The sequence below is a fragment of the Clytia hemisphaerica genome, unplaced genomic scaffold (genome assembly GCF_902728285.1).
Source record: "Clytia hemisphaerica strain Z4C2 unplaced genomic scaffold, Clytia hemisphaerica genome assembly, whole genome shotgun sequence".
Lineage (NCBI taxonomy): Eukaryota > Metazoa > Cnidaria > Hydrozoa > Leptothecata > Clytiidae > Clytia > Clytia hemisphaerica.
Window position 1 is genome coordinate 198134 of NW_027103596.1, and position 24586 is coordinate 222719.

The 24586-nt window shown below is 36.1% G+C and overlaps 3 protein-coding genes across 4 annotated transcripts; 2 read left to right on the plus strand and 1 right to left on the minus strand.

The window, feature by feature from the left end:
* Positions 1-118: 118 nt before the first annotated feature.
* Positions 119-20088, plus strand: LOC136801840 (venom allergen 5-like). 2 transcript variants are annotated; one of them, XM_067058504.1, is made up of 8 exons: positions 119-313; positions 15662-15724; positions 16782-16841; positions 17074-17142; positions 17699-17827; positions 18455-18508; positions 18943-19174; positions 19581-20088. In XM_067058504.1, exons 1-8 carry the CDS (start codon positions 130-132, stop codon positions 19831-19833), a joined length of 1044 nt encoding a protein of 347 aa, XP_066914605.1. In that variant the 5' UTR covers positions 119-129; the 3' UTR covers positions 19834-20088. The 2 variants fall into 2 exon arrangements, with proteins under 2 accessions (XP_066914605.1, XP_066914606.1); XM_067058505.1 differs by lacking the exon at positions 15662-15724.
* LOC136801839 (coadhesin-like) lies at positions 4138-14408 on the minus strand. Its single transcript, XM_067058503.1, has 8 exons — positions 14354-14408; positions 13949-14023; positions 11379-11490; positions 10960-11171; positions 10060-10404; positions 6041-6199; positions 5579-5752; positions 4138-4553 (listed from the first exon to the last, which is right to left on the minus strand). The coding sequence occupies exons 1-8, from the start codon at positions 14391-14393 to the stop codon at positions 4372-4374; spliced, it is 1299 nt and encodes a 432-aa protein (XP_066914604.1). The 5' UTR covers positions 14394-14408; the 3' UTR covers positions 4138-4371.
* Positions 20089-22664: 2576 nt separating the features above from the next.
* On the plus strand, positions 22665-24509 carry LOC136801842 (uncharacterized). The gene is made up of 4 exons (XM_067058507.1): positions 22665-22999; positions 23330-23509; positions 24006-24116; positions 24378-24509. The coding sequence occupies exons 1-4, from the start codon at positions 22882-22884 to the stop codon at positions 24410-24412; spliced, it is 444 nt and encodes a 147-aa protein (XP_066914608.1). The 5' UTR covers positions 22665-22881; the 3' UTR covers positions 24413-24509.
* Positions 24510-24586: the final 77 nt, after the last annotated feature.

A 24586-nucleotide genomic window follows, 5' to 3' on the forward strand; every position in this document is an offset into this window, starting at 1 on the left:
GTCTATAGATTATTGGTAGATTAATTGTATCAAGAAAATAGACCACAGAGAGGTTATTGAAGTAAAAATAATGCAGAGCCTTACATCTCTGACATAAAGCTCAACATCGTCTATTTCCTTATATGGACTATGGACCAAGGCATCACTCTCATCTGTAAGGTCCATGGAAATTATGCGGATTACTGCAATAAAGATGGGTGTCTGTTTATATCGATTCACCATATTACATTACAATTCTGCTCAAGGAAGAAAATGTGGGGCAAGGCAGTAATGAAAATCTTTTTATTTTTTGGTGTGCTTGCCACAACCCAAGGTAACTTTGTTCTTTCTTGAATAGAATCTTTAAAAATTTTGAGTAAGAGTGACATCATTTGCTTATCAGTGGCGGCCTGGCAGGGGGTACAGGGTGTGCAGTGCACCACCCAGAAAGATCTGAGAGGGGCGCCAAAAGAGCTTTTTTAGGGGGGGCGCCAAAAATTTTTTGATGTTTAATTGGGCAATTTGGCGCCCTTTGGCACGTTTATAGCGCCTTCTATGAGTACAATGTTATTTTTTTTCGCCTGTGGCCCCTTATTTTACCCTCTTGCATCCTTTCTCTCTTGATTTTTATCAAAACTTCTATCAATATTGAATCAGAAGTAGAGAAGTGTTGTGTTTCCACCAGGGGTTAAATCACCTCCAAAATGAGAGATTGCCAAAATGATCAAAACTTGTTGATTCTCGCTGTGGTGTTGTGGTCTTATACTGACTAACTTTATCCGTTTTAGAAGATCTTTCAAGCTGTTTGACCTTTCTTACACCAATTTTTTTTGCCCGCGGTGCCACAATTACAAGGAACCCTTCCTCCCGACTTCTGAATTTTTGGGGCCTCTTTCAGGCATTGATCTTTAATAGAGAGTAAAGTGAGACCAGCGGCGCGAAAGTTTAAAGATTACCTGGTAATTTTTCTGATAATAGTTTTAGAAAGCAAAAATATAGACTAAATCGACTTACCAGGTATAAAATTTCCATTTCAAAGATTAGGGGCGTTACTTTCAAACAGTCACTGCTCTTACAGTTTAATATTTTCACTTAATGATGGAGGGCGCTAAATAAGGACAAAAATACTAGGGGCGCCAATTTCATAGTTTGCACCACCAAGAAATTTAAGCCAGGCCGCTACTATACAATAGCCTTCGTCGTGGTTTTCTTAACTGTATGATAGTTTTGAAAATATCAATGTAAAACCTTATTTTACAATCATAAAACATATTTATTCAGGAAGAAAAGACACTTTTTTATTCTGCTAATGGTAGTTTCATGCTACTTTGGTGACAAACTTCAGACAGCAAAAAAATCTTTATACACTTTCAATTCATTTCACAGCCTTTATTTTCCGTTTATGAACCTTATATATGTAAAATATGATACAAGTTCCTATAACATCGTTCCAAGAAAGAAAAAGAAAGATTCTGGGTAATTAAAATATAAGATATTTAATCCAAATAAGTTTGCGTTTATCGACCCAGTACAGTGGCGTGGTGGGAAAATTTCTCTGGGGTTGCCAAGGCAAATATGGTGCCCCTCTCCATACGCTCATTATGAACACAAAAAAGGGAGTGTGCGAGCGAAGCGAGCCAGAAAATTTTGAGTTTTTGAGGTGATGAGGGGCGCCATTTTTGTTTTTTTATTTGTCAATCTTTCGATATGGGCGCCTGAAAAATCATTCTTGGCGTCCATTATTTTTGGGCGCCCCTTCTCAAAAGGGCTCCACTGGGGGGGGGGGGGGCTGGCCCCCTGCCCCCCCTGCCAACACGCCACTGCCCAGTGATATTCATATTGGAAGTTTATCGTGGCTTGGATCACGAGAAACAAAAATCCAAACGTAAATCTCGTGATTCAAGCCACAATAAACTTCCAATATGATATAAGAAACTTTTAGAATAAGAAAACAGCCAAGCCAAGCAACCAATAGCTAACCTGATACTGCCAATCAGGCAAGAGTTTTCTGGCTATATTAAACAATAAAATCTACCCTGTTGACTGGGCATTGAAATAAACCGATCATTTAGCAAGTATTTTGAACGGCAAATAAAGTAATTGAAAAGTGAAAAGTATTTAACGCCGATAAGAATAAGAAGAAATAATTTGGTTTAATTCCTTTGAAAACATGGCATTTTATCAACATTGTTATCACAAGAAAATGAGTGCCATCACCAGTTACAGTTAGCCATGAAACCCAACTGACTGGCCAATGGAATAGTTTAACAGCGTCCATTGTGATTAAAGCCGAAGATGCATTTGCAGTGTGGGTTTTATTATAAGAATAAACTATACATCTTCAATGACCCAAATATTAAGAACAAGTTAGCAACATATCAAAAGGTCTTTGTGGATTCTAAAACACCATATGTCTAAAGAATTTGCACAAAAATACGCACAAAAAGGTGTAATTAAGACCATTTTGAATATTTTTAGGCTTAAAACTCAATAATATATTTTTATTTTATGCCTTGCAGAGCAGCACCGTTATACTGATTGTATAACGGCTCTGCCGCGCATGGCAACACAAATTTTTCTATGATATGTGTGTTCACAGATGCTTGTGATTAGCACAGTTTTTGGAATAAGGATTGTAGAGCTAATTTTATGAGGTGACCTTAGAATATAGACTTGTAGATTAGTAGAGTTGTGGAAAGGAAATTTATATACAAGAAAAAATCAGAGTGTAGAGATTGGTAAAAGGAACAGAGTTGGTGGATTGTGCCAGAAGAGTTTTGTAACAGATCAGGGTGTGGAGATTGGTAAGAGAAACAGGGGTGGTGGGTTGTGGCAGAACAGTTATGTAACAAAACAGAGTGTGGGAATTGGGAAGAGAAACAGGGGTGATGAGTTGTGGCATAAGAGTTATATAACAAAACAGGGTGTGGAGATCGGTAAGAGAAATAGAGACAGTGGCTTCTTTTTCCGACGAGTCGATAAGTATGACAGTGCAAGAAAAGAGATTTTGCCATAGCTGGCTGGTTGAAGGAAAGACTAGTGACAGCTACATGTATTGGCATCTAGATATAGGAAAAGACCCTGGCCACATTAGTTTAGAAAACTAGCTCATATACATTTGATTCTATTTCTAATGACGTTATTCCCTTTCAAATGTTGGATGTGAGCTGAGTAAACGAATCCAACATGATCCAACACGAAAAAAAGAAGTAAATGTTGGACAAAATGTTTGATGGCGATCAAACTCCCACCCAACATGATTTTTTCTTCCTTTCCGATTTTTGCATTCGAGTAAACGATTCCAACATTCCGTCCAACAGAGAGAAAATGGCATGTTGGATAGAATATTGGAATCGTTTACCTCGGCCTTTATGTACAGCAGCTGACCCTGAGAATGTAGTAAACCCCGAGAATGTAGGTTTCTCATTTTTTAGCATTGTAGCCCTAACGATAGTTCAACTTCATAAAATATGTTCACTGTTACATATTACTTATTATCTAAGTACATAAAATTTTAACTTGAATTAATTTTTTTCAACGAAAATCTGAATTGAAGTTGATTGGATACTACCCGAATTGAGGCACTTTTTAAATAGATCCTCTCTAAATCAAAATCTATTGGAATTAAGTTATGATGATAGGGTATTTTCTTACACCTAATGAACAAAGAAAATGGGGAAAATAGTTCGTCATTTCAATATTTATTGTTCTAAGCTAGATATTTTGACGAAAATGCTTGACCTACCGGGTGCACCACAAAAAAGTTTCTCTCCTTGAAACTAATTTTCTCGAAATCTGAAAGTTTTAAAAGAACCATTCCTATTTCATTGGAAAGAAGAAAGATAGACTTAAATTTTGATGGGTCATTTATTAAATTTGATTCATTAGATCAAAAGTTATGCTCAATTGAATAGAAAAGTTACTTTCAGAAAGTGCTGAAAAACGCACTAAATAGAATCTCGATTGAACGATACAGGTCAATATCTGATTTCGGTCTTTGCTTTTCACCGTAGGTACTTAAAAATCACTTGCGGTTTTAAAGTTTTAAGATAATTCCCCTTTTGTGGCAAATAATTCGGCATCTAAAACGTATCAGGACACTTTAGTTTTATGACATTTTCTCAGTATCTATTTATTCTATATACGAAAGTTATAGTGTTAAAAAAGAAATAAATATTATTTCAATCTTTATATTATTAGTTCTTAAACGATAATGCACGTACAACTTCCATAAGAACTACAAAAATCTACTTTCATATACTGTTTAAATACTGCTACAAAATCTAAAAATGATGTTTATTATAATTTAGAAATGATACGTTTTCACAACGTAATCATTTTCTTTAAGTAACCATTTGTAATCCAATTCCAGAGACTCGATCAAAAGACGGCTCAAGGTTTTTGGATTCCCATAGCCGCTGTACCGACACAGCAATGTTTGTATCTGCATGCACCAGTAGTCCGGATACATCTGTAAGTATCCCAACCACGTCGACAACAAACTCCGTCTTTACCGCAAAAACCTGTCGAACATTCCCCATCTTTCTTGTTACATTTCCACCAGCAATTTTTACCTGTATGAGAAAACAGAGTAAAACATATAACGTTAGATGAACGTTGAAAGAACATTGGTTGGTTGGAATGGGAAAATGAATTCGAATTTCTGGTTCTAAATATTCTTTAAGTTATTTAGAGCTTTTTTAGAACCACTTTTTCAGGAATACATTTGACGCTCTCTAATTCGATGTTCTACTATTCCATAATTTAAAGTCACCGCCGAAAAGAAACTATTAAAAACGATACTCTTTTACTATTCAATAGGCTCCCTACTTTATGAAAATAAAATTTCCCTTGAAATTCAAGTTAGAGAGTGCCAACTGTATTATGCTAAATCTACACCGAAAGTTTCAAAGACAAAAAGTCAAAATCTTCTACAGGGCATCCCGAAAAAAAGTTAGTATCGAGTCGAACCACTTCTACAGGGTGTCCCGAAAAAAGTATCGAGACGTACCACTTCTATACAGGGTGTCCCTAATTAAAGTATCGAGTCGAAACACAACTATGAGTAGAAAGTTTTATGTGCGTGTTCACAAAATTGTATTTTAAGCTCTCCCTCTTTTTTCTTTGTCATTACGATTAATTTATACGTTGTAACTACCTTTTGTAATAAGCCTGTGTGATGGAGAACGTTCTTATATTTTAGCGATAACACACAAAAACTTTTCTACTCAATCGCATGTTCAAACTCGATACTTTAATTAGGGACACCCTGTAGAAAGAAAGTTCTTGTGTGTGTTTAACTAAATTTGCTATTTTTATCAAAGTTTTTCTCTGTGTCATATTAATTGTCACGAGACATCTTTTATGAATAACTTTTACAAAAAACAATTCTCAATAACTTTAACGTCATGAAAATTGTAAAGAAAGTTAATTCTTTTTTATCATAATGATGACTGTTGTAAAAACAATTATTGTGGTGGTATACATTTTCTTACATTTTGTTAAACACACGCAACAACCTACTACTCAGAATCATATTCGAACACGTAACTTTTTTTCGGGACACCCTGTACAAAGATTGGTGTAAATATGAACCAACCGCTATTTTGGACATCTCGTCTTTTAGTTGTACAACAATGCTTCCCATTGCACGGTGTGGCCATTCCTGCGCACCCAGCATCATTCCATCCTCTTCGACAACAACGCCCGTTCACGCCACAAAATCCAGGACAGTAACCACCCTTTTTACCACACTTCCACCAGCAATTTGAGCCTTAAATATAATTGTGTTATGAAACTACAGAACTGTAGTATAAAGATGCAGAATTTTAGCGCCTCATTTCTCATGCAAGTTAATGGGACCCTCTTTTGGATAGCATATTGTTTTTGTTGCAGGTAACTTCAACGTTTTATAAAATTACTTTGTTCCAACCAAATTTGATGTCTTGTATCCACTGGCTAGCTATTATATTCCCTGAGTTTAAATGAAGGGATTATCTAAATTGCTGCAAAATTCTTAAAACTCCTAATAGTTTTAAGGTCAATGAAAAATTAATCTTACCTAGGTTCTTAACAAGAGCTGGCTCAGTACAACAGTGCCTATTAACGCAGGGGAATGCAGCGTCTTGCCATTGACCCCATCCTTTTCGACTGCAAAGACCTTTTTTACCACAGAAATAGGTAGGTTTTTTCCAACAATTTTGTCCTTGGTTTCTTAAATCTAAAAAGAAAGAAAGGTGGTATATTATTTTTATTTTGAAAACAATCTGGGTTCTTGGTAAGGCACAAAGACAGGGGTAATAAGTTTAAAAAAACATCAAAAGACAAAGATAAATATACAACGTTTGGAATTTCCTTCCTTTATCGTCAACATGAGAAATATGAGAAATCTGATTGGCTAAAAACGCATCCTCATTATCATCACCTAGGTCGGAAACAAAGAATAACCCTCAATCCACAGTTTGCGATCAGCCATTGCAGTACTCAGTTCCTCAATCTCTATTCCTGTTTTTCGTTTCAAAATACAGGGCCGGCGAATCAATTTTGAAAGTGGAGGGGCCAAATAGTAAGTGTCTAAGGAGGCGCCACCATGGTTGGGCCTTTCTTAGCAAAAAAGTGGGGGGGGGCATGGCCCCCCGGCCCCCCAGTTTCGCCGGCCCTGAAATATCAAGAAGTGTGTGCTTTTTCGAGCGCCTAGGGCCAGCAGGACACCGAAGTAGGATTTCAGATACGATTTCATTTGGTGCACGGAAACATTGACCTGAGAAAGAGTCCATGATAGATCTCGTGAAGGGTTGGGTGGTTGCGCCAATCAAGATTCTGTATTCTTTGCAAAAGGTTTGTATAACAGCCATCAGGCTCTTCAGCATAGTTTTTGTCATAGTCCAAGTCTCTGAGCCATAAAGAAGAATGGGCTCGACAAGACTTCTAAAAGTTTGAAGTTTGAGAGCGTTAAACAAATTAGAGTGCCCTATCTTGTTTAACTTATTACAAGCTTTTCAAGCTAGACTAGATCAAAGATGGATTGATCTTAACTTTTCGAAAACCACCTAAAAACAACAAAAAAGTCGACCAAAGCAAAGTTTTAAGTTGTATTTTTTTACTAAACAAATATTCTTTGATTTCTTTCCCATTTATGACGTTCTAAGATTAAAGAACCTCTGATATAAAAATGAAGATCACAGCATTAATCTATAAGAAGTTGATTTTATTCTTCTTCTTTTTTCATCTTCTTTTTTCCATTTTTTTAAAGATTTTTCTTTTTTGCAAATATTCCACTCTGGATTATCTTTCAAACGAGCACAAAACTGTTTTCTAATTCGAATTCTATCAAAAGTTACAGCCTTTTTTGTCTCCTCTGCAAACTATATTGAGACAGACTTCAGTTTTAATCAGATTTTGGTAACTTCTCTCAATGTCGTCGTCTGCTTGAGATATAAAAACGCATATATAAATGCTGTATTCTATATTATTATATACAAGTAGGCAAAAACAGCCATTGAATAATTCCTGATACACCATGGCTATTATACCACGGTAGAATTTTTTTTTCTTCAAATTTTGCTTTCAAAGTTAGATTCTTTTAATTAAGAAAATCATTAAAAAAGAAAAACATTCGACCGTTCTATTATGGGAGTGTTTTATGTGAATCGTTTGACTATTTACATAATTTCAGTTTTGTTTTTGCCTCTAGGTATATAATAAAACATATATTCGATAGGTTTTCGTTGGCTATTGGATTTATTAACCCTCGGTGATATATATTCAACTCGGCTTCGCCTCGTTGAACATTACATCGACCTCGGGTTAATAAATCTCAATCCCGGGGGGGGGGGGGGGGGGCGGGGGTACTAGGGCAAGATGGGTTACGGGGATGCTCCGCTGGTCAGGGTACCTTTTTTGACCTCCACGAGTCCCAGGTAGGGTCGCAAAAACACCAAAATAGAAAAATCAGTCCCTCGTAGGGTGCCTATTTTTGGAAAATTTGGGGAAAAAGTAGAAAATTTGAGAAAATTTTGGAATTTCAGTCCCATTCAGGGTCACCTTTTTCGCAAATTTCGAGTCCCACGTAGGGTCCATTTTTCGAACCTCAGCGGAGCACCCCCGTCGGTCGACAAGGGTAGTACCCCCCCCGGGATCTCAATAACCAATTTTTACCTATTGAATATCTGCTTATTGTACCGTACACATACAAGACCGCGTTCAAAAAGGGGTCTGGTAAGCGAGAGATCATATTTGGATTTATTTTTGTATCTTATCCCGAAAGTTATTCTCAGGAATGTTTTCTTTTTTCCTCTCAATACTCACAAAAATTATTTATATTTTAATATTTTAATGAGCATTCGAATCATTTTCGAAGATGTTAATGTTTTGATGTTGATTTGTGAAAAAACAAAACAAAGAAGAGAGAGAAGACAAATAAAATGGAGAGAGAAAAGTTTGTTAATATTTTTCAAGTTGACGATAAACCAGTTATCACACTTTTACTCGTACAATATAGGATAACTACTACTTATTTCATTGATATTTACTAGCAAGTAGCCCCGGGGGGGTACTAGGGCAAGATGGGTTACGGGGATGCTCCGCTGGTCAGGGTACCTTTTTTGACCTCCACGAGTCCCAGGTAGGGTCGCAAAAACACCAAAATAGAAAAATCAGTCCCTCGTAGGGTGCCTATTTTTGGAAAATTTGGGGAAAAAGTAGAAAATTTGAGAAAATTTTGGAATTTCAGTCCCATTCAGGGTCACTTTTTTCGCAAATTTCGAGTCCCACGTAGGGTCCATTTTTCGAACCTCAGCGGAGCACCCCCGTCGGTCGACAAGGGTAGTACCCCCCGGGCAAGTAGCTGTCGCTATGAATGCCCCGCGAACGCATTCATAATCGAGAATGAACGTTTGAAGGCCGCATTCCAACAGATCGTTTTATTGGAGCGCCATCCAATAAGCGCACAGCTACAAATTTCTATTCGCTGTACCGAAAGATATATGGCTGTTTATCAAAAGTTATTGATTTGATTCTTATGAAGTAGGTGCTTATAAGACAAATAAAAATGCTCTCATTGTGCACTGTCCCTGGTTTACTTTATAAGAACTATGCCAAAAGGTATAAAGCTGTTGATCAAGAGTTATTGATCTGAATCTTATAAACTAGATGCTTATAAGAACAATAAACAGGCTCATATTGTGCACTGTCCCTTGTTTACTTTGTAAGAGCTAATTACCGAAAAATGTATGGCTCTTTATCAAGAGTTATTGATTTGATTCTTTTAAAGTAGGTGCTTATAAGAAAAATCATAAGAAAAATAAATATGTTCATATTATGCGCCGTCCCTTGTTTACTTTGTAAGAACTAATTCACGAAGGGTATATCACCGTCTATCAAGAGTTATTGATTTGATGCTTATAAAGTAGATGCTTATAAGAAAAAGAAAAATGCTCATGTTATGCGCCATCCATTGTTTACGTTGTAAGAACTAAAACGTGAGAATTAATACAAGTCGCAACAAAATAGATAAAATGATAGGTGCGCGCGAGCATTCTTTAACCGCGGCGGCCCGCTCAGAATCGAAAGAAACAACATCATGAACATGAACATGAATATTTTTCTGGCAAACAAGCCCACTGCGAGAATCAACAAAAGCCCCTGCGGGGCAATTAGATAATTTTGGCCAATGTTTAGGTTTGATACAAAGTATTTTAAAAACAATTTAGGCAATATACACTCCTGTGTCACAGACCTGGTGGGACCCCCAACTCATTGGAAGATTTGACCGAAATTTCGTCCCCCGTGGGAAAAATACCCCAAAAATTTCAACCCCACTGAGAAATGGACTTTGTTTTCATCCCTATTTATTATTGAACGGAAAAAATTGCACTCCAAAACCATCACCACTGGATCTTTTCACCTTAGAGCAATAGAATTACTATCCTCATTGAATTCATTTGGATTTCGATAGAACTTCTCATCCCCGCTACGGGAAAAAGTTTCATTGGAGCTGCGAGACAGGGTCATATATATACATCTCCTACAATAAAATACACTCAATCAAAAGTGATTTACACCGTGATTTAAAAAGAATACCTGGAATACACGCTCCATTGTTGCAGGACTCGAATTTGATTTTCGGTCCTATGCATGATTTTCCGCCAAAAGCAGGCTTTGGGTTATTGCAATTTCTTGTTGCTCGTCGGCGCCCTGGACCACATCTTCGATTACATGCTCCGAAAGATGACCATGTACTCCATTTTCCATTAACCGGACACGCTCCATTGTTGCAGGACTCGAATTTGATTTTCGGTCCTTCGCATGATTTTCCACCAAAAGCAGGCTTTGGGTTATTACATTTTCTTGTGAATCGTCGGCGCCCTGGACCACATTTTCGATTACATGCTCCGACAGCGGACCATGTACTCCATTTTCCATCAACTAAAATTGATTTTAAAAGATTGTTAAGAATAGTTTAATTTGATAAAGACAATATAGTCGCCAAACACTGAACTTTTAAGGGAACGGTTGGGCCAATTTTGACTTTATTGCAAATTCTTTCAAATCATTTTTAATTTCAATAAATCTAAAATTGTAGGGAATGTTCTTTATACTACTGAGTATCCCTTGCCATGGCATAATGTCAAAATGATTCACCTGGTATAACTGAGTGAAAACAAAACAGAGCGTTGTATGGTTCAAATCTCTTATTACTAATTGTGTCTTTTCAGTAAACTAAAACCTTTGATTTGTTATAATGTTATGGCGAATTAAATTCAACAAGAACTTTTTTTTGGGGGGGGGGGCCCTTTTTGGGAGTTTAATCAGAGAGCTTGTTTTCGCCTTGAAATAGCAAAATCTTATAGGTTTAAAAGTAAATCGAGATTGAATATTTTTCAGATCGTTTTTTCACCCATTCGTTTAGTTTGAGCTTTAGCGTGATGAACAGAAGACAAATCACAACCTGATCTCAGGCTAAATGCAATTTATACATACCTACTTTTGCATAAATGTAAACAGAATCAGTGGTACCAATACAATTTTGACCTTTTTCACAATGATGAAAGACTGTGTTGATACATTTCTCGTATGAAGTTTGACCAGGATAACGATTCCCGTGATCCGCAGCCTTAGTTTCAAAACATTCCTCGTAGTCGGTTAGAACTAGTGCTCCTTCTTTTGCTTTTGCTGCACAGTCACAAGCCAAACTGTAATTTATAATAATAACAAGACTTTAAAAGGCTCATACATAAATGCAAAAAAAATAAGATTTAAGGACAAAGCTAAGCCTGGCGATTATCGGAGCTAAAAGGCAGAATAGTGAAAATTGGCTGTAAAGAATCCCTTAACTCGCCGGAAGGTTTCATTTCAACCTGATCTTTTAAGCTATGACTATTTGAAGAAAAAGAAAATACCTCTTTATTGATCCATCACCATAGACTGGCTTTCTCATTATGAACTTGGTAGGGGCATTATCATTCTTTGTAAAACATCCAATACGGCTTAGTTTGGAACCATTACCACAGTCTGAAAAATATTTGAGATCATTTCAACTTTAAAGGAGAGAAAATAATTAAAAAAAAGTTACTATTTGGTAAATTTCCAGTCAATTATTTTTCAAACTAACTATTGAAAAACATTTTTTAAGGAGATATAGGTTGAATTTAGAGCTAATTTTAACATATTTCTAAGGGTTCTAGGAAAATTGCCCCCGAGAAAATTGCCCCCCGGAAAACTGCCCCCGGAAAATTGCCCCCCGGAAAATTGCCCCCTAGGAAAACTGCCCCCTATGAAAACTGCCCCCCAGAAAATTGCCCCCCAGAAAATTGCCCCCTAGGAAAATTGCCCCCGGAAAATTGCCCCCCCCCCGCCATCTTTTTTTCCACTTTTTTATAAAATCCAATGAAACTTCAAATGGCCATTGTAGCTGTAAAATTAAGTAGTTTTGAATTACTCTTAGGGTACCTATTAAACGGGGGTCAGCGGGGGTGGATTGGAAAAAAGGCTAAAACAGCATAATCCGTACAAAAAAGAAGTTTCAGATTCCGAAAAATTGATAAGCGGAGGAGGGGTTGGATCAACAATGTCCTGGGTAGAAAATTTCGAAAAATAGATTATTTTGGTGGGAACTTTTTTTGGGGAATACTGTAATTAATTTTTTAACTGTGGTTGGAATTAATTAATTTTGGTGGGAACTTATTTTGGCAAGTTAGTAAAAATTAGTTCCCTTAGCTTAAGATAGCACGGATAGGGCGCTTAGGGTTAAGAAATGGGGAAAGATTTTTTTGAAAGTTATTTTATTACTCGACTATCTTTCTCCACCTCATACAAAACTTGTAAAAGTCGTTTTTGAGGCGTCTTTTTTCTTTAGGAAAAAACTAAAAAATAAAACATGCAAAGCAGATCAATGGTCAGCGTGAGGAATATAGTAAGAATGAAGTTATCCATTCCATATGACCAAGAAATTTTGTAAAACCATAAAGAAAATACTTGAATAGCGAAATAAATACAGTATAAAACACATTGAAATTGACTATCGCTAAACAGAGAAAACGCTTTCTCTGTATTCCATGGTTAAACCACATTATTCCTTATAAAAAGCGTCAACTTAATGAAAATTACGGCTGCAACCTGCAACCGTTGGACCAAAATATTCTAGATCTCTTAATCCGTTAAGACGCGATCACGTAAAATTGCGTAATCCAAAATCTCCAAAATGTTGAAAATTGAGTTAGATTTAGTTTCGAAAAATGGAAAAATAGGGGGCAATTTTCCGGGGGGGCAATTTTCCTAGGGGGCAATTTTCTGGGGGGCAATTTTCTGGGGGGCAATTTTCCTAGGGGGCAATTTTCCGGGGGGCCGTTTTCCGGGGGGCAATTTTCCGGGGGGGCAGTTTTCCGGGGGGCAATTTTCTCGGGGGCAATTTTCCTGACACCATTTCTAAGTACCAGCAGCTCCACAGGTCAAGTTAAGATCCCCTACTAATGACCTTATTCACATAAATTACTCAAAAATTTCCTAACATGAAAAATTATTTCAACCATATAAAGTTCTGAAATCAAATTTGAGATTCCCTTCAAATCAACCCTTTAAATGCCAATGTCGTATATATCAGACATGGGCTGTAATGCACAGTTTGAGTTAGAAATCATCATTGTTAGTCTAACTCGTATGAATTGGATTGGGCTTCATGGTGAAGTAAAAAAAATCAACAGGAGCCTTTCCAGCGAGATTTTAAGCCAAAAAGTCAAAAAAATGCAAAGATTTGACAAAAATCCACTCTTTTAAGATTTTGACCGTTTTTTGACCATTTTTGGTCAACGAGTGATCCAAGAACCACCAAATTTAGCCCTGTTTTACTTGATTCTGTCCTCCAGCGAATTAATTTAAAGTTTTACCATTGGGCATCTTTCTATCATTTAGACAGGTCCGCGCAGCCCACCCCGCCCTTCCTAAATCGGGCGGCCTCAAAGGTGCCTTAAAGAAAGAGGAGACTCCAAGCTATCAAACGAGCTATGAACAAGCTTCTAACTCCTTCTAGATCTCGAGATATAAGCCTTTAAAGTTTTAACTAGTGATTTTCTTTAAAAAACTTAGAAAAAAATGACCATGGCATATAAAGGAGGGGGGGGGTTTGTAGGGGTTCGAAATACCGTTTTCCCGTCAAAATTTTTGCTGAATCCCGGAATCCCGAAAATTGGAAAAATAATAACACCGTCACACCGGCTTGTACAGGGCGAAAATGTACCTAAATACCGTCACCGTCTGATTTTGAAATACCGTTTTCCCGTCTCTTTTTTCGTCAAATCCCGTAATACCGTACTAAAAAAGGGCCAATCCCGCCACACCGGAAAAGTACAAACCCCCCTTATAAAGGGTTAACAATCTTCCATATCATTTGGTTCCTTGATTTCTCTCCTCGCCCTGTGATTTGAAAACATTTAAACTGATCCCTATGAAGGGGTTTTTATAATAAACAGCCTACCTAGAATGTCTGCAAAACATCCCGATGCCAAATAAATTGCGATGAATAATTGCAACATCATGATGTACTTGATTTCTAAACAATAGAAAATATAGAATTCAGCCTCACTTTTTAATCTTCGGTTTGGGTTTATCTTATACGTTTTTTTATGAACAAACTTTATAAGAACATAAGGCTTTGCGGACTGTAAAATACCCAATTTCTTAGGAAAATGGACAAAAATACTTGGTGAAAATAAGAACATGTAAAAAAAGCTTGTACCTTCATTATCTCAAGTCCTATGGAAATGTAGATATTATGAATAGAGCTCTCATTCATTTCATCTCATTTTATCATAGAGCATCTCATTCAGAACTTCAGAAATTTTCAAACCAAAAATATCTCAAAATGTTTGACTAGCCTTACCTTTTTGCTTGTCAATCTTGCAATGATGAGAAATGTGCATTTTGCTAAATGCTATAACGAGAATTTTTTTGATCGAACAAAGAGCCACAAGCTCTCAACGTTACAAGAACATGGCAACCAGGGTGAAAGCATGCTCTATGGTTAAATTATGAAGCATGGTAATGCGAGAGATCAAGTCTTGACGAATTTTCAGTTCGCCTTGATAATCCACATTTTTTTATTAAACATTGCACACGCTGTTTTATTTATAAGAACAATTTTATAACAACACCAGCCTCAGTTTTAGCCCATCGGAACAATAGCTATATTGTTTGGAACATTATAAATAAATTTAAAAAAAATCTTATCCTCAACCAAAATTTAATGGTTTTTATTTAAAAGAAAGCGTGGAAACTGATTATACATCTGTGTCAGTGATCCAGGTGATTTTGAACCTCGTTGCTCTAATAAATTGTAAAATATAAAGCGTTTATAGTATTTTACGAACTGTCGAGTTTTCATTAGGATGAGCAAACATTTTCCATGATCTTTAATGAAGGTCATACCAATCAGATCACAAATGAGAAAAATAAAAAAATTCAATGAAAAACTTTCCTAGCTGGGCCAGATGAATTTGATAAAAAAATTGAAAACTAGAAATGTAATTTTATTCATTAATTGACGTTTCGGTGTCTTCTTTGCACCTAGCCTAGGGATCCATGCTATGATTTCTTATTCTATATACTGATGGTGAAATATATAGCATGGTATAGACTGGGAGTTTGAATTTCCCAGATCCTAATAACGGTTGAAAACATAGCCAATCAAATTTTGTTATTCTTTTGCTGGTCACACTTTCTTAGAGAAAGCGCAAGTTCCGAAATTTGGTTTTTATTTTAGTAAGTGAGGACAGCGCTAAATTCGAATTTTCCACCGTAAATTTTTTGAAGCAGAAATCTTCCCCTCACAGGTCATATCCGTCCTGTATACATCAGATTATAAAAATACAGGACGGGTATCCTGTCTACTTTGCATGCTTATACTCATCAATTTTTAATTCACAAGCTTTTTCACATTGATTTGACACGGATGTGGAGCAAGATTGGTCAGAGAGAGGAAAAAAACAACAGTTTTTTGCTTATTCAGCACAATATAACAATAGGGAGCCACCGTCCTGGTGCCTGATATGAAAAGGGAACGCTTATGTAAAAATCCACTACATCTTCGAGCCGCTTATCCCTATAGTATATTATCATCAAGCTGGACATAAAAATCTTAATCAATAATTATTTACTGTAACTGATGAATACTTTATGTATCTTTCCATAGGATATGGCTTCTCACCATTTGAATCTCTATCTGACTACGAAAGTAATGCATTTGAAAAAGATGGTAAGATTGATATTTCAACGCATTGCTTTATGAAACTTCTAATTCTATTGATGGGAATAAAGGACAACACTGGGTTGCTGGCAACCACCAACGGATTCGTGGTCCTTGTAGAGGCCCGTACGTTCGGCCAAAAATCAGGTCTCTAAAATCAGACCCTTACAGTGCAGGAAAAATTTGGCTGAAAATCGACCCTTATAGTGCAATTGTTCGAAATTTCTTTCCCTTTTCAGGGCAAAACTTTTTGAAATTTCTCAAATTTTACCTCAAAGTTTGGTATTTTCTAAAATTTTACACCCTTACAGTGCACTTTTTCCCACTTGCTCACAAATCAACCCTTACAGTGCACTTTCCAAAGTCCAAAAAACCTACCCTTAAGGGCCGCCCGGTAGATCACTTACCTGGAGTGCCCCCCCCCCCGGGTGTAGAGGGAGCTTATACTACATGCACTTTTGTAGAGGACTTAGAATTGGACACCCTATCTTTGTGACGCAACTCGTCCCAAACCTTTTTCTTTTGGAACACTTATTCTCATCAAAAAAGAAATTCTAGATTTTAGGTTAGATTCTAGGTTTTAGATATGATTTTGCACCAGATTGGAATCCTAAATTGAATCCTACCCTACACCCCTTTTTACAGACTAATTGGGACCCCTATCCCATCGGAAAAATTGGCCAAAATATCCCCAGTGGAAAATTATACTTTAATTTTTGTCCCCACTGACAGTAATCAGATAAGCAAATCCTCATTACAAAATATTGTGCTATTTTCTCCTTCCAATCTGGTTATAAAAAGTTATAAAAAACATCAGAATATCAATATTATCAATACCTACTCCATCAAGTTTTGGTCCGTTATTTTCAACCCACTAGCTGGTCTGTTATTTTCACCCCTACTGGCTGAAAAAAATCCTACCGGGTCTGTGATAAGGGAGTGTGACCCTACAGGGTATCTCAACGATATTTACACCTTTAAACTATCTCAAAGATCTTTGTCAGACCTTGTTTTTTTATAAACTTTATGGCTTCTTCATAAAAAATACCTTATAATTCTTTTAAAGGATATTTAGACAGAATTGACGACCTCGATCACGATGCAGAAGCTAACTTCTATGATACGAGTATGTGAAGTATTTCCCTAAAATCATATTGTAATGTGAGAGAAATTCCCTATTAGTGAATTTTAAAAATCAGAAAATGTTTTTTTTGCCACCGATATTCATTATGGTCCTGTTGTAGTTCACTTCGTGGAAGTTCGTGTCCTTTTGTAGAAATCTTCGATTTTGTGGCCAGATCTGGCAAGATTCAAGGTTTTATGTTGTTGGATATATTATAGTTTTCCCCACATTACAGGCCCTGTTGAAAGATATCGAATCCAAGATCCATTTGAAGATTATTTTGATGTATTCAAGAGAGTATCGAGTAAGAAATTTTACTTTACAATCTATTTGGTGATCTGGTGAGTCTTTTAATAACGTTCATGCTCCAAACCGATAGTTTCTATGTAAAATCTCATTTATACCCAAATTATGGGAAGCTAACAGTGATAATATCGAGATTCACAGTGGCTTAGAGATTGTTTAACCAGAAAATCCAGAACTCGAATTTATTCTGACTTCGAACAATCCTTTGCCCCTCTTGAAAAAACATTGTTCTTTGCCACATCGTGACTAAAAAAAAAGGAGGGGAGGTTAGAGCACTCGAAAGATATTTGTTTCGTGTTTGTTTGCCTCTCAAAAAGGAGGTACATTCTCCATAACGTTGAATTGATTTTATCGGAGTCTTTAATTTTTCTAAAAAAGCGATGCATTGTGGGATTGTTTCGGGAGTATTACAATAGAATTCCCTCGAGGAATTCCTAAGAGATTTCTATTGTAATACTCCCGAAACAATCTCACAATGCATCGATTTTTTAGAAAAATTAAAGACTCCGATAAGATTTATTGACACTGATACACTATTTCGAATATTTTTTCAGAATGCAGAGACAAATTTTCAAACTGTGCACAGTTGACCAAATATTGCAAGAAAAAAGGAAAGCAATTCAAACAGATCAGATCTGGGTGTAGATTATCTTGTGGATTTTGCAAGGCACCAAAAGCCCCAGGCATTTTATAGATCACTATCACTTAAACATCTTAAAGATAGAATTCATGATATTCGTGACGCAATGTTTTATACGGAAGCGCCCAAAAAGAGACTGGGTATTTGCTACCAATTTCGAACAAGGAAAACAATAAAACAATAAAACTAGTAGCCATATGGCCCGGGCTATTTTAGTTGCTTATTCGTCATTACCTCATGAATATCATGTATCAATAAGCTCTCACAAAAATAGAATATTATAGCCCAAGTTTGAAAGTGTTTAATTAACCACATTATTTAGACTTTGTGACATGATGGGGTGGGGGGGGGGCAAATAACCTTACCGACCGACAGGGGTGTACTGCTGAGATTCAAAAGACGAGCCCTACGTGGGACTCGTTTTTTTCAAAAATTTTGGCAAAATTTGCGAAAAACGTGATCCTGAGTGGGACCGAAACTCCAAAAATTTCTCAAATTACTTTTTTCTCCAAATTCCCAAAAAAGGTGAGGGAAATCCTACGAGGGATTGATTTTTCTATTTTGGTTTTTTTTGCGACAGAACTGGGACTCATGGAGGTGAAAAAGGTAGCCTGACTAGCGGTTCATCCCCGTTCCCCTTTATACCTACAATTCTCATGTTCTGTTACAGCTTATGTGAGCGCGAGACCAAAGATATCATCGTCTGAAAAAGAAAAGATCAAAAGTAAGTGAATAAATGTTCTCTGTTTTCACGTGATATATTCTTCGAAACGTTGTGATAATTCGGCGTTTGTGTAAAAGCCACATGGGCCACGTCTTTTGAATGGGAAATAAGTATGACTCCATATCCCATCCAAAAGCATTATCTTTAGCAACTTGGCAGCTTAAAACTCATTTTCTCAAAATGCATAAAACTATCGCGGTCGTCTTTTAAAAGAATTGCTTCCAATTACTGTGTGTAAATTATGTTTGTATTAACTATCCCATTTGAAAACGAGGCCTACATTGACGTTGATTTATCGCGAGAAGTATGCGCGGTCTAAGTAACAAGTTAAGTATGAAATCACAAATAGAAAGTAAATACAATTTTGCAAAAAATTATTTTACATTAAAACATACAATACAGTATCTATATTACTATCCGATCCTTTGATACAGGAACATGTTTGGATTCTCATAACGCCAAGCGCCGCCTTCACCAAAACACACCTCTTATGGTATGGAATCAAAAATTGGCCGATCGTTCACAAACCTTTGCTGAATATCTGAGTGCCAACAACAAGTTTGAACATGATTCGTTCAGGAGGAATGGATTCTCCAGCAGTATTGGAGAGAATATTTACAAATCATCTTCGAGTAGCAGAACATCAGAAAATGCAGTCACAGCTTGGTATGTGCAAATTTTTTCAAATCATTTCACCTGCTCCATAAATGCAGCCCTGTTTTAGTGATCTATTAGGATAACAATCGACCAGATAAAATAGGAAATTTCACTTGCTCTGATTTTAAAATCTGAAATTTCTACCTCAATTTTTAATTTCTACCAAGTGGTATAAAAAATTTTGAAATATGCCAACGTGTTTATAACAATGAGGGTAAGGGAAAGGTAGCGGTCATAACCTTACATCGCAGTGATTTCAAAATACATTTATTCTCGTCAATCAACCATCTTAATATAAAATTATCATAAAACCTTTCCATTAAATCTCTCGACCACAAATCATGCACGTGATGTTCCAAATTCACAAACAACCACAAACAGTATTACCTCTCTAACTTTTTACCTTCATTATCAGGTACAACGAAATCAAGAATTACAACTTTGGAACAGGTGACACCAAGGGCGGCGCAATTGGTCATTTTACACAAGTAGTGTGGGACAGATCTACCATCTTAGGATGTGGTGTAGCGAAGTCTTCAAGAGGAACCTGGGTAGTAGCCAGATATGAGCCTGCCGGTAATTTCAGAGGTCAATACAAGGAGCATGTCCATCGATTGAAAAGTAGCGGCGATGCTTTCCTTGAAGATGAAGAAGAAATGATTTTGTAAAGACTGTGAGAAAAAAAATCTTAAACAAGCCTATGATTGAGGAAACATATAGAACAATGAGCTTTAGCAGTAACTATTTAAGCGTATGGTATACTTCGTACTGAAAATATTAAGGATTTAGTTTGTTAGCAGTAAAAATCTTAGGATGAAAAAATAAAATTTAAAATTTCGAATAAAAGTTACAATATTTTTTTTTCTTTGATTTTGACTGAATAAATATATTTTTGAAAATCTTTCACATTTGTGACGTTCTAAGATGTAAGATTTTTTATATGAAACCAAGTTCCTTGATGAAAATGGGGATCATACGTATCGATCTTTTACAAGAATAAGTAAATTTTTATCTTCTTCATTTTGAATCATTCTCCTAGCTTTATTTTTTCATGGAGAAAATATTCCACTCCTGATTATCTTTTCAACATGATTAAACCTGATTCCAATTCTTAGAGAAATTTTTTTTCTTCACTGCACATTATATTGGGACAGATTTTATACATTAAATTTCATGATATTTAAGCTTCACGGCGTCAAACAGGCTGCCCGAAAGTTTTAGCCTCGTTTTGGCGAAGAACTCATCCCCAGGCCCCAAAAATTAAAATTTTTCATTCACCCAAGGAACAAGTGTGCCAAATTTCAATTAAATCCCACAATTTTTGAACTCTCCAGGATGCTCTAAAGTTTTTGTGAAAGACAGAAAGACAGACACACAGATTTGACACATATTGTCAGATTCTAGCTCAACTGAAGTTGAAAATATAGTGTAGCAAATTCTACCTGAATAGTAGGCCATATACCCGGGGGAGGGGCAGCCCTTGAGCAGTGAAAATGTACCTCTAAAGTACATCTTATCGACTGTTTCTAACCCTTACAGTGAAGTTTTATTTCATATCTTATTTTGCTGAAACCACCTGAAAATGAGCCTCAGATGTTGACACAATGTGCAAAACAAATCAAAATGGATGCGAGTCAAAACTGCTAAAGATACCTTACGAGCGGCCCCTGGGCCATATAGTCAGGCTATGGACCTGCTCGCTTGAGAGACCAATACACATGACATATGTTTATGAATTGAAAAAGGAATGGCAGAATATCATGGATATGCTGTCTCTGAAAACGAATTTGAAATGATTTTGTAATGTAAGGCTCATGTTGATCAATACATTCAATCGATCTGACTGATAGACACACAGTCGCAGGGTCTAGCTCATCTGAAGTTTAGAAATACTCATTGCACATGGCTACTAATTGTTAACAAAATTGATAAGCAATTGATCAATATTGGCCTTTATTGGCATCTTTGAAGCATTTTAGTGTTAAGGAAATTAATTATTGGTTGTCGTAAGGGAAATTAATTTGTAACTAATATTTCCGAATGAAACAAAATATATAATCGATCATCAGTGGTCGGAAATTAGTAAAGAAAAAGTCAGACTTCTTCTATCCAACCATATTACTGAGAGATCTACAAAGTTCTTTACTTAAGCCAAAATCAAAAGTTGACACGTGGCTTAGCTTGTTAAAGAAACAGGTTATGAACCAATAAACCTTAAACCTTAAACAACTCCAAACATCGAGTTAAAGCCCCTAAAGCCCCGAAGGAGCTAGAGAGGAATCTTTATTTTCTTCAGCGAGGAGAAGTAAAGTCCTGAATTGTCTTAAAGCAATTTAAAAATGTGATGTGATCTGATCTGATTTGTGCCGCACTCTCGCTCGGGTAACTAGTAAGCGTACCCTCGCTAATTAATTTTTCCTCGAAAATTTTCCATCCAGGACATTTTTATTCCAACCACCCGCTTATTAATTTTTGGGAAAATGTTTTTGAAGGTTTTTTGCCCTAATTCTGCTGTATAAGCCTCCTTTTCAAAGATTTTCCAGTCAGGACACTTTTATTCCAACCCCCTCGGCTATTTGGTACCCGACAGTGCAGTAGTGTTTTTAGCGTATTTTTCGAAATCTGGTGATAAACTTTATCTTCAACCGGCGTTTGTGAGAAAACTACTTGGGTACACGTTTAAAATGGAAAATAAGTGGCTTCATTTGTCATCCAAAATTTTCAAATCCAGCCCGTTCGGGGCTTTGAAATCAGCTCCTTATCCGATATGGAGGAAAAGTCATCGACCCTGAAATTTTATCTTTATCCGACAACCACACTGAATCTTAATCACCTCTGAGACTTCGTTTAACAAAAAATTAAGTTATGAAAATTTCGTTAGCTCATCTTTGAGATTCTTGAACTAAAAGACACAAAAGTATGTAGGCATATCTCAAAGGTGTTTTATCTTTTTCATTTGAAGTCATTTTGGTTAAAATCTTTTTCCATGGTACTTGGTAGAACAGAATACGTTACAAAGAAACTTCACAAAATGTACGGGTTACAAAGGTTGTAAATGAAAAAGTCGAACAACAGGACTTTGAAAGGATTTCAAATAGTGTTATGAAATACGTTATGGAAGTAAACAACCGAGAAAAATTTCACGAAAACAAGTGAAAAAATTAAACCCCAAATAAGGGATACTTCCTCGTGCTGGAGAGACAGTTTATTCAACCAAGTTGTAATTAATTATATTTCCCGGTCCGCGGTCCGCAAGAACGCACAAGAGTAATTATATGACTTTCATAATAGCTTATTTGGCACTCAAAAGTTAATTAAAAGAAGAAATACTGTAAAGAAATGAAATGAATTGTCAGCATATAATTTACCAATTATGTAGCCAAAAAATGCAATTAAATGTAATCAAGCTAATTACTTTTTGTCTGTTAAAAATGTTTCGGTATGAAACACATTTCCGGACGAAAAAAAGAAGAATCGACTTATGAAATGATAATGTGTCGAAGGTCATACCCGGAACTCGTAACAGTTTGCAATAATGGTATAAATAGCAGTGCAGAAATGACCATTACAATCATATTCAATTCCTTAACTTTGATTAACACATATTAACTAAACCTTAGAGATAAATCTGAACCTTACAAGAATCATCCTAACGAAGAAAGCATACCGACCGAACAAAACAACATCGACAAGAGCAACACAAACTATACACAATAATGATTAAAATATTGGTATTGACATTAGTTCTTCTAGCTATCGAACAGGTCAACGGATTATCGATATTAGGAACATGTCAAGAATATGATTGCTACAATGCACCACTTGACTGCCAAGGTAAAGCACATTTCTTTTTCATTTTATGTCGATTTAGTCATTTTTGTACAAAAATACTTGATTTAAAATAGCGAAGCTAAAGTTTCTGCTTACAATAGGTCAAGTTTTTTTTGTTTTGAAATGTCGCATTGTAATAGTCCGTGTAATTTCATCTGGATAATGTTTTTTACGAGCAGTTTATCATTATAGATAAGGTTTATACTTAGTAGTCGTTAACGATTATCTAAATAAAACTGGACGGACTAAAGTAGGGCAAACTCCTTTGAAGTGTGCGATTTCTACATGTTAACGACAAATTCCTACCCTGCACTTTCTTTTACTTCTACACAGGACGTGGCTCATACCTGACTGAGGTTACTGGAAATTGTTGTTCCGCATGTTATAAAGCAGCGGGTGAACCGTGTGGCGGAATACACGACCATTTGGGAATTTGTGGTGGAAAATTGACATGCGTGAGTAATCCTGGCCAAGAGCATTTGTTACCAGTCAACAAACCTACTGGTGTCTGCCGTAAGTATAAATATAATAAGCCCTTTTACTTCAATGGCTACGATATAGCTATCATAATTTCTTTTAAAAAAACTCTCCGACAAAGTTGAAGTCGACAGACTTAAAACTTTTGCTTTTTGGCTGAATCTAACCTTTCGTAATAACATGAATAGTTTGATTCTACCAACAAATGCTAGGTATGCGAAGGTAATCACGGATGCTTAAAGTGCGTGCTTCAAATATAGTCTTCTCTCATTCCTGACATTGCTTTAATTAGATTCGTAGATTTCGCAACTATGTAAAAACGAAATGGCGAAGGATTTCCTCAACGTGTTGTTCGTAAATCTATAAGAGACTATCATTACCACATCACACAACTCTATTTTGTAACTAAAACAAAATCCCACAATTCTTTGCAAGCAGTTAGAAGATCTTCTCCTTACGCTTATTCAATTTCTGAAACTCAATCTGATGATTTCGTTAATTTTTTCCTTCTATTTCTCTTCTCTTTTTGTAGGAAGAAGGACTGCGCCACCAAAAACCAAACTTCCAAAGAAATGGGAAAAATTGATGCAAAGTGGACGAGTGACCAACAAGTTGAGATCAGAATTAAGCAAATTGTTTAAAAGTAAGTCACTTACCTTGATTTTTGTAGCAATAGAAAACACGATGTATATCTTCCTTGATAATGTATCTGCTTTAATATATGGAAGATGTCTGTCTGGTTTAATGTTTTACTTTCTATGGTGAAAGTTTTTAATCTAAGAATATGTCTACAAGTGCATTCCTCTCTGGAGCAAGAATTTAAGAAATTTGTCAATGAATTCGTTCAAAATTAAAATTTTGAGTTTTGAATTGATATAACCTTGATAATTATTTTGTTTTATAGAAATCAAGACGTTGAGTACTTCAGTATTTCATTAAAAAACGATCGAAAGGTTAATTTTTGCACCACATTTTTCTTAATTGTAAATAGATTAATTTTAGAAATTAAAGAAAAACCAGAAAATTCAGCTGAAAACTGTTATCTTCATTTTTTGGATCGGATTTTTTCAGTTGACCAAAATGTACCAAAGCGTGTCTTCTCTTGAAAAGGCG